This window comes from Alligator sinensis, unplaced genomic scaffold (assembly GCF_000455745.1).
Source record: "Alligator sinensis unplaced genomic scaffold, ASM45574v1 scaffold643_1, whole genome shotgun sequence".
NCBI classification, from domain to species: Eukaryota; Metazoa; Chordata; order Crocodylia; family Alligatoridae; genus Alligator; species Alligator sinensis.
Genome location: NW_005842783.1, coordinates 92144 through 103042, shown reverse-complemented (window position 1 = coordinate 103042; position 10899 = coordinate 92144). Strand labels below are relative to the sequence as shown.

Genomic DNA, 10899 nt, shown 5'->3' with positions numbered 1-10899 from the left:
TCTGTTGACCTCTTCCCCTGCCTTTAAGGCATAGCAGTTCACCCAGAATCCCTCCGTCACCCTTTCTTTCAGCCTGTTGCATATACTTAGTGTGGCCCTGCCTTCCATGAAGTGAAGCCAGACCAGCTTGTCCTGTGCCTCATCTGCATATACACTTTTGGAGCATCCCACGACTCATGACAAGAGCAGCTGGTTCCAGTCATGAGTGGGGGCAAATTACCGCATAGATTCTTTGTGGGGGGGTATCTGAAAGTACACACATACTGAGCAGTGCTAAGCTGTGGGGTTACCATGGCTTGAAATGCTCTTGATCCAATGAATTATATGGTAAATCACAAGCCTTTTGGTTTTGGACCAATATCATGCATAGTTTGTACTATATATAAGTAGATGTCAAAGTACTGCTTAAAAGTGTGCTTATGGAGCAAGTACCTGTGCTAAAAACTGCAGCAGTTTCAAAGCAGGTAAAAGGCATCAATGCTAGATGAGCTAAGTCTGTGGGTAATGTGTGCAAATCACTACAGCTATGTTTATTTCAAGGTCAGTATTTTCAGATGTGCTCCTCACTTCCATAAGCTCAGGGAGAGCAGGGTCCAACCATAAGGAAGGAGGGGAAAAGGGACTTCAGGGGGAAAAAGTTGGGGGCAGACAGAGTGTGAGGGGTGTATCTGACCTCCAAGATTTATTTTCCCAGCTGTAGCAGAGAGAGGGGAACAAATTCAAGGCAAACTTCCAATAGTTAGATTCTCTACCTGGAAAATTATAACAAATGTATACATTTTCCATATATAGAATCTAATTGTTGGCCAGTCATCTTATATAATCAGGGTCATCTTATAGTCTATAAATATGGTAACTTGTTTTAATTGACTATCTTTGCTCCTCAAGAGTTATATTTTAAAATGTGGCACCTGATTTCAGATGCTTACTTTTTCTTTGGTGCCCAATTTGAAAAAAAGTACGCATGTTTGTGGGGAAGGGGGATGGCTTTTCACAGGTATTATGAGGAGAAACTCAGAAATCCTACAAACTCTACATAAATAGTGGCTTCATGCAAAGTATAAGCCATTGGTAAAGCCAAAGGAAAGGAGTCTTATCTTCCATTTTGTATGGGCCCAGCCTTATAGCTCTTACTCATGCAAGCAGTTTATGAGCTACTTACACAAGTGCTACAGAATGGAAGTTTATATTGCTCCAGTTTGCAATGAAGGACAAGGCAACAACTACCACAGTACTCAAGAAAAAGAAAGCAAGCTTGTAACTTTTACAGCTAATAGCTGCTTGGCTGGAGTTAGTATTATGGAAAATTTGTTAACACAGCAGAGTACATTAACACAATAATAGCCTAATCCTGCCAGGTGCTGAACCCTTCAACTTGAACCCTGCTGACATCAGCAGGAGTTGCAGATGTTTGTCCTTCTGGATTGGCACTACTGACATGACACACTTAACATTAAAGAATAACAGTCTGTAGATGAAATAGCATTTGAAGATAAACTTCCAGATCCTGGGTTCTCAATAGGTCAGGGGAGACTGATAAGTACCTTCCTTCTCTTCATGCATAGGAGGGGGATCAGAAAGACTATGGGAAAAGGGGCTTATCGTAAGTTTACAGGATGAAAAAGATCGGGATCCACTGCCCTAGAGTGCAGAATTGATGAGCAAGCATACAGGGAATGGTTACATCTGAGATTTTCCACTTGGCCCAGTCATTATATTAACAAATATCAGTATCTGTGCTAAAACTGCTTTAAAAAGCATAGAATTTGTTAACGATAAATATCTGCATTGCTGAGTAGCAATTAATAATTTATTACTTATACTGCTGTAGAGCCTGTGAGCCTTTCCCCCTTCCCCACCCTCGTCACGATCCAGACCTCATTGTGCTAGTAGTGTATAGAAAAATAAGACAGAGTCTCTTTTGAAAAGCATATACATGACAGCTACACTGGGAAGCTAAGCAAGTGAGTTAGCTTGCTGGCTTGACTGTTTACTGTGGTGTAAGTGATTTAACAAGGTTTTTAACATGAATCAAGGAAACCGGTCTCACTGCTGAGACATGGCTACTACAAAATAAAACAGAATTTTGCACTTGAGTTCTGAGGAGGATCCTGTTCAGTTCATTAAGAAATCCTGTTTCAGGGAATCAAAGAAGCCCTGTGCTATCCAACTCTAACATATTCCTATGGATTACTCTCTCTAAAGAACCCCTCAATTTTCATTTAGATTCCCTCTGACAATTATTCAGAGGAAGCAGATACAGGAACTTATGCCAGCCTCTGCAGGAAACTCACTCCCTATTATGTTTCTAACCGCTTCACACAGCTTTTCTTGTCCCTATTGCACCCACAGTTTGTACAAAAATAAGAAAACTACATATATTACACCAGCTTCTGCATCTTTGATTTTTGCAAATTTTTCATACTTTAGGCAGGATGCATAATGATATCACTGGGGGCCAGAAAAAGATTCTCTCTCTTTTCTTTTCCTTCTTCCTTCCTTTCCTCTTCTCTCGCTCTCTTTTATAAACAAACAACACCTCACACCCAGATAGATGAATTATAGGGTTTTGTGTTCCTCTTAAGCGTCATAAATTACCCATTGATGGAGTTATGTGTTAACAGAACAAGGTTCGCATCTGTTATGGCAATATTGCATAAGCCAAATTCAAATCTCAGTTTGATTGGTATGAATCAGTCCAATCTGACAGAAGAAGAAGAAACACCTGAATTTCCTCTCAAGTTATTCAGTCAGCCTAAGCCACAGTAGATTCTCTACAGCTCGGTGTGGAACCTGGCCAGGCAAAAGGGGTCCAGGACCATCCCAGCTGAGGGCCTGCATGTGCGCATACCCTACACCCTCAAGAGGCATGGCCCAGAGCAATTTACTAAGGAATTCTCGTGCCCCCTGGCAAATGCAAAAAAGGGAAGACAGCTTCAAGTATCACTCCCTTTTTTCTCTAATCTCAGTGAAGCTGGGAGGAGGAGGACATATGTCCTTCCTCAACCAGTTGGTCCCCTTTGCCAGTCACTCAGCCTCCAACTGCTTTCCCCATGCAGCCACCTGAACCAGAAAACAGCCTCAGTTGGCCTCAGCAAGCTGGACTGTCCTTTCCCCTTCACGTCCCCTGCACGTCCCATCTTAACAGTGGGAAGTCTTGCTCAGACTGATACAGGAAGTCAGCAGCAGAGTAGGGCCTTGTTTGCTCAATACATGGGCACAGTTACAGGTGCAGGATTGTAATGACATGTAATTCTCATTAGCCTCAGGATTGCCTGTGACTACATCTTTGTACTTAAAGCTGCACAAAGAGGCTTTTTTACTACTGGTACTTCCTTAAACCTGTAAAAATGACCCCAAACAAACAAAACATTCTAAATGAACATGAATCTCTCTCCACCTGAACCGTCTTTGCTTTCACCAATGCTAGGGTTTTTTAATTTTTTTTTATTTTTAGCCTCAGTCATCATCCTCCCCTCCCCCGATTGTGTTTTGTATTACAATGCTCTGTGCAGTGATGAATCGTTCTTCCCTCACATGTGCTGGCACGTGCCGGTAACCCCACCCACGCAGTGATGAACACCTGAGCTCCGTGTCTGCCTAGAAACACAAAGACTCAACGTTTTGAAGGCTTTACCGTCACATGTGAAAAAAAAAAGTATGCGTTTCAGCCTCCAGAACCCACACTTACTGTATAGACTAGCATGTCTCAGGTCTTGTGTTAGCTGGCTGTGTTTTAGCTTAGGCTCCTTACTGACCACAGAGTCAACTGAATAGGTCAGCCTGCATTTAAATGGGGCTTTTCAGCTGTATTAAGCTAACTCATTTGGACTATATGTTTGCAAACCACTGCCTTTCTGACCATCAAGATGCATTCAACGACTCATACCTTAAGTGTGCAGCACTTGGCTAAATTTCTGCAACAGTTGCTACTGACTGTGTCCATGCACACTATATACTGGCTTGATTGTTGTATTGATCAACAACCAATTGTACTGATTATTGCCATGCACTGACAATATGTATGAACACATTAAAGAAAGGGTAAGCCCAGAGGTATGCATGTTTGGAAATAAGAGGTCCAGGAAGAATTTTGAAAAAGTCTCTTCCTGGATGAACACACACCAACTGCTGAAACTTCCTTAGCCTGACGAAGGGTTTTTGAACCTGAAATCTTGCTTAATAACTTTTCTCCAACTATTTGGGTTGGTCTAATAAAAGATATCAAATTCACCCAAGGAATCTTGTCTGCCTATGTCCTTAGACCAACACAGCTACAACCTAAACCCCTTAAATCTACAATGCATTTGAATTTTTTTTTTAAGTTTACCTAATCAATAGCAACCTGAGACAAGATGAGTGCTTATTTCTATAGATTTGATTATCCACTCCCATGGTATAACAGCTGGTAACTTATGTTATGATTTAACTTATTTTTACCCATTAATATTCAATTGAATATTAAACCGTCAAGTTTGTAATTCTCACTCTAGCACCTTCGCTTTGTACCTACTGGTACAAAAAAGAATAACTCAGTTTGGGTTGCAATGTACATACCATCTCCTTTCTGCCCTCATCCTTCTCTTGAAGTTTCAGATGGGCAGACACCTTTAATAGAAGCATACAATATAATTCAAGTTAATTTCAAACTGATCAGAGTCAGGACACCATTTATAACCATGACAAATCTAAATCATCGTATTCAAGTAAACATTTTAATAATTTGTTCCAGCATGGGACAGACATTAGAAAATAGAAACTGGAGAAGTACAGTCTTAGCTTATCACAAAAACAAGTGTATGTATATGAAAGGGTATGCTTGTGTGTAAATTGTGATGGGAAAATATTCAAGGGACTGAAAAAAAAATAAAAAAAAATCAGTGCTTAGAAAAGATCCAAAAAACAAGGAGTCTGGTAGCAGCAGAAGTGGGTTTGGATGCAGACAGTCAAAGCTAGGAAATTCCCAGCTCTGCTGCTGATTTTTCTTTGTGGTGCAAACTAGTCAGAGTTGCTCTGCACTTTGGGTCCCCATCTCCAATATGAAAAGAGCTGTATTTCCTTACTTTACAACTGGTGGGTTGAAGAACTATTTGTTTCTGTTTGTGAGGCTTTCAGTTACCAGGGCAATGTGGAACATATAAGTAAAGAAATAAATAATCCCAAAGAAGATAGCATCTGCTGTCCTAAGAGATAACTCTCAACAATTCTACTCTGCGGTTATTAGAAGTAATTACACTGTTAAGTAATTAACTTTTGTCAGTGTCTTGAGTGGTCATTTTAGACAGAGAGTATATTATTTGGGCCCAATTTAACAGCAATGGCTCTGTTTTGCAGCTGTAATTTAGGCAGCCACTTTGAAAAATTTGTCCCTATTGGTCTTTGACTTCTTTGTACTCATGAAGCAAATGAACCTGGAAAGCCTTCATGAAGAGAAGAGCCTTTACAGAAATCTGCATAATTAATTATAACTCTGGAAAGAAGCAAATAAAAGGTATAGGCAAAATTAAATGATAGTTGTCTCTTTTGGCCTTAGACTCTGTGAATTGACAACAGCATCTTTGTTAGTGTCCTTATCAAACAATAATATTCTTAAACAAAAGACTTTGTATCTTGAAAGTTTGGTGGGTATCATGAAACTGATGGGTTGATTGAACTAAACTGCAGAAGTTTTAGACTGTCCCTTCAAGCTAGCCCTCAGTAAACAGGCACTATGTCAAGAGATGAGGCAAAGAGATTTTATTTTCTTTAAATTCTAGGAGGCTTCACAGGAAGTACAGGGGAAGAAAGACAGAAGGAGACTGTATATAAGTTCTCCTCTAGCCAAGGAAGAAGACAAAAGATCATCATCAGCAGAGCCCTGACTCAGAGCAGCACCCTGCCAGACTGCTCTCACACTATGAGAACACAGGAGATAGGAGGAGACAGGCAACCTTGAAATCCCTTTGTAACAATTTTCTAAATCAGAGCTGGGCAATTATTTGGGCTAGAGGGCCATTTAATGAGTTTTAGTGAGCTGTTGAGGGCCACACACACACACACACACACACACACACACACACTCCCAGCACCTGGGCAGAGACTGGGGCCAAAGCAGCAGCAGGAGTAGGAGCATGAGCCTGCCTGGTAGGGTGGCCATCATAGAGGACATTCCAATTTTCTGCTACTCTGTCCTCTATTGATATGAAACCCAATGCCTTTATGTCCTCTATTTTTCTCTCTCTCTTTAAGAGAAAAATAGAGGACATAAAGGTTTCGGGTTTCATATCAATAGAGGAGAGAGGACAACCGGACTGTCCTCTACGATGGCCACCCTACTGCCTGGGGATGTAGCGTCTTAACTCCACTTCTCCCCGCCCCACTACCCTCGCTGCCTGGGTTGGCTTACACTGGCAGACAGAACTGGGGCTGAGAGCTGCTCTGTGTCAGGGCCAGGACTGTGGCATTCACAGCCCAGCAGATCTGGGCTTCGGGGGGTGAAGGCGGGGGAAGAGGGAGAATGCCTCTTGGCCTCCCCTCCCAACCTGCTGTGCAGACCCCAACTGGGAAGTCCAGGCTAGGGGGTTCAGTTCCCCAACTCACCCGTCACCCTGCCATACAGTGCCAGGTGGGTGGGTGCAGCTCCAGCTGCTAGCACAGCAGGGGACACTAGGGAAGCAGCCCTGCCCTCCCAGCACCACAGAGACCAGACTCCATCTCCCAGGCTGCCACATGGTGCTGGACAGGTGGGCAAGTGAAGCTGCTTTCGCCCACCATCCCCTGCCATGCCAGCAGAGGCTGAAGCCTGTGGGCCTGCCACTTGCGGGCCTCCCAGGTGATTCTATCTGGCCCATGAGTGGGTGGTGTCTCTAACTCTGGCCTCTGCTGGCACCATGGGCCAGACAGAATCAATTGGCAGACTGGATATGGCCCTCAGTCCATATTTTGCCCAACCCTGTTTTAAAGAAAGGGAATCACAGAGCTGATCTTCAAAATACTTAGTCTGACCATGTTAGCTATGACCAGCACTTCGGGCTCCAATGTTTGGGATCTACTGGAGAATGCCACCCTAAATTTTCCTGAATCCTAACCATGATTTCAAAAAAATAAGGCAACAGAAGCTGAAGCAAACCATGGAAGGGCAGGGTTGGAGACACCCTCAAGAGATCATCTATCCCAGCAGTGCCCCTTCCACTGGCCTTACAGGTCCAATCTGGTGCATGGAGTCAGTTCAAGGGCCCAATCAGGCACAAAGGGCCACATCATGCAGCTCCTGGGACTCCCCAAGGGTCCAAAAATGTGGTGGCAGGATAAGACCCTTGGCTTCTGGAGCCACGGAAATTAATGCTACCACTGCTCTCCTGCCACCAAATGTCCATACCCCTGTGGAGCAACATTTGCTGGATGACAGTGTCTGTGGGCCGAATCCGGCCTCCAGATAATCTTGGTCACTCCTGACCTAGTCTATCCCCCTGCATTGGGACAGGATTAATTATCCCTAAATGATGGCTACACAAAAAAAGGAAACCCAAACAGGAAACCTGAGCTACCACAGGACAATTACACACAGCTCTCACAGAAAGAAGATACCTTGCCCTGGGAAGAAATTACCCTTGAGTGGAACCTGGTAAAATTTTGCAGGTGAGGGCACAGTAGTGTAACTAAGGGGGGCATCTGGGATACCAGCCCCAGGTGGCAACTTAGGGGGTAGCACAAAAACAGCAGCTGCTGTGTTGCTGACCCAGCCCCGCCTGCTTTCACCAGGAGCCTGGCTGCAGTTGCTGCCCAGTGTGCTACTGTCACCTCTAGGCCACAGAAGTAGTAGTTACACCTCTGTTAGGGCAGATTCACCTTGGTTCAAGGAGCTGAACCAAGTGGCCAAAATGCTAATCTTCTCCCATCCATCCACCATGTCTGCTGGGGCTCCCTAGGATATCCTGTTTGTGCGTGTATGCCTCCATAACCTAGAACTCCAGCCAGTAGTAAGAATGCATGCTCTCATCAGAAGGCAGCCTTCCTCCAGTCCCCTGCTCCAGTCCCATCAGAATTAGCAATTAAGCTCACCATCATGGCTTCCTGGACAGTGAGATGAGGGAGCAGCATATCATCTTGCATGATGTAACAGGACACTTTGCGAAAACTGCGCAGGTCACGTGGCTGTCCGTTAATGAGAATTTCGCCTTTCATCCCGGTCTCTCTGAAATGAAACAAGAGCACAAACCACAGTGGCTCTTACTATCCCAGGCTTTCTTATACATCCCAGCAAGTAGGCCTATAGGGAACTCCTAGCCTTCTCTTAGCTTACTGGAAAAAAACACTGCTGGACTTTACAGTACATGAAAGTGTACTTATTCCATATGTGCATACGTGTGTTGTGTATGTGTGTTACTTGCTGAGAAACTTCACAGGTTGGCAAAAATTTTAATTCAAGTTGGTGAAAAACGTGTTTGCCTTTCTGGATGTCCGCAGAAATACAGGACCATTTTTTGGAATGCTTTTTCTTTGAGGTGGGGTGTGGGAGGAGGAGGGGAAAGAGGTCTCTGCCCCTGCTCCCTCTCATGTGATGACAGCAGCAGAAAGCAACTCCGTGCTTCTTCTTGTGCAGGCAACAGGAGTGAGAAAGAACTACCAAACTTTCCTGCGCTTGAGGTTTAAAATCAACAACTATTTGTACACTCTAAAAATATAGATGGAACAATATTTGCAAGCGTTTACAAAACCAGTTTTAAAATACTGTATATATAAAAAACCTTAAGCCAAATTCATTAGCTGGCTACTAAGCAGACATTTTTCACTTTTTGGATTTAAATGAATAAACTGCACTCTTATTTACTGATCTCTTTTTGCATTTCAGTGGTTAAGTCAGAAGCCTCCAATGTATAACACAGGAACATGACAATGATGACAAGACTGTAACATGTCATGTGAAGTACTTATTTTCCACAGATACTAGGTACGATTCCTCTGCTTTTGTCAACATAAGTCAATATTTCTTTTTTTTACTAACCTGTATCCTGCCAAGATATTCATGAGAGTTGATTTCCCAGCCCCAGAAGGACCCATAATTGCAACAAGTTCTCCACTGCTAAATTTTCCTGAAATTCCTTTCAGCAGGGTCTTGTAACCTGAAAGAAGAAAGCAGAGATTATTAAACAATAAGCCTTCAGCAGTTGGCTTCTGCGGACAGAATGTACTTTGCCTAAAAGGAGGAGACAAAGATGGCTTTAAGCGGGTGAAGGGCAGCAAGTGGAGAGGAGGAGCCTGCTAGTCAGAGCAGCATATCATAGTCACTACGCTTATCTATGGACTTCAGTAGAGGCTGCAGCACAATGGGGTTACAATAATCTATTTTTAAATGGATCCTAGTGCTCCACTCCTTACTCACTCCAGGTAAAAATTTTGTATAAGTGATTTGAGGTCTAACACCCTCTTTCCCAAAAGTTTCTCATTGTATTTTAATGGGGTGTCAGCATCCCAACTACAGTTCTTAATGCCCTGGAGTTAATGCTGTGGGTTTGAAATACAATTCCAGGCAAGAGGACCAGGTTTGAATGGCCAATGGCTGCCCAGCTTTAACAAAGAGTAATTTTAATTGTATTTGGAAATCTTATATTTAAGAAACAAAACATATTTTTCATGCCCTATTGAAGGAGACAGTGCAAGAAACGTGGCAAAAGGAGACATGCTCTACAAAAGATACAGCTTTTTTTCATTGTAAAGATGGGAATTAGCCAAAACCCCAAGATTTTCACTGTACTTTGTGATTCACAAATGTATCTTAACAGAGTGCTGGGATTTAAAAGAAGTCACCTCCTTCAAATGGCTCTGCAGATCCACTCACTGGAGTGGCTTATATTTGAATATTTCATGAACTCCTCCCTGCTCATTTTTAAAAATCAAACAGAAGTGACTGACCCTTTAACCCGTCTGCCAAAGGTCAGGTGGTAGGGAAGTCATCGACCATTTTTATAATTAAATGAAAACAAAAGTGGGGTTGAGAAAAAAGAGCCCTCCTTGCCCCCCTCCCCACATACTCCTCTCCTCCCCAAAAAACAAGCTTTAGTTGTGCTACTTATGACATAAGTGTGAGTCAGTGTAAGTAAGGTTTGCTCAATCTGGCCCATAAAAAATAAGCTCAGATGAAACACAGAATTGTCCATGGTGACTTTGTTACATCAGTTTCTTTTATATGGGGTTGTTCTGATACAGATTTCTACTCTATGGGATTGTTCATCATGAGCTGGGTCTCATAACACTGGATAAGCTTCATAATTATCTTTATACCATAGCAAAAAACTTGGTCAGTTATTAATATTTAAAGAAATATAATCCAACGTACGCATTCAGAGCCTGAAAATATTCATTCTGCTCATGTCTACACAAGATGCTATTAAGCAGTGGTTACCACAAATTTATTTAGTACTTGTAAAATCAAGTACTAAATAAATGCACAGTAACCGGAGTTACGGAACAGTAGCACCAGCAACTATCTTTTAAGTTGAGCTACCGTGCAGTAGCCTAATAATACTGCGCAGTAGTGTATTAACTGTGTCCGTGCTGTAACGCGCTACTGCGCAGTCAGTGTCTCGTGTAGACACACCCACTCCGATTATATATTCATCATCTAAAAATTAATCCTTTGTTTCAGTTGCTAGAAGGTAAAGAGAATTGGTTACAAATACAATACCTCCATTATTGCCTACCTTATAACAATTTTTTTAAAACTTGTTTTAATTACATCTGTTTCAAACTAAAAACTACATTTGATAGTAAACCTGGAAGTCAACCAAAAAAATCAACTTTCAATCCAAAGAGAGTTTTGCCACTGTAAAACAGTGCTTAAATGCGAAAAAAGGAAACAAGAAGAGGAAGAAGAAGAAATATTCCATTAGACAGAGTTAGACATTTTAATCTAGGCACTAC

General features: G+C 42.4%; 1 protein-coding gene across 1 annotated transcript in view; it reads right to left on the bottom strand.

Moving 5' to 3' along the window:
- ABCG1 (ATP binding cassette subfamily G member 1) overlaps positions 1–10899 on the bottom strand; it is a 67937-nt gene that overhangs the window by 15879 nt on the left and 41159 nt on the right. Inside the window, exons 4-6 of the mRNA XM_025217064.1 lie at positions 8984–9101; positions 8041–8173; positions 4558–4608 (exon numbers count right to left, since the gene is read on the bottom strand). Coding sequence (XP_025072849.1) covers positions 4558–4608; positions 8041–8173; positions 8984–9101 — 302 coding nt within the window. The remainder of the gene's footprint in view (positions 1–4557; positions 4609–8040; positions 8174–8983; positions 9102–10899) is intronic.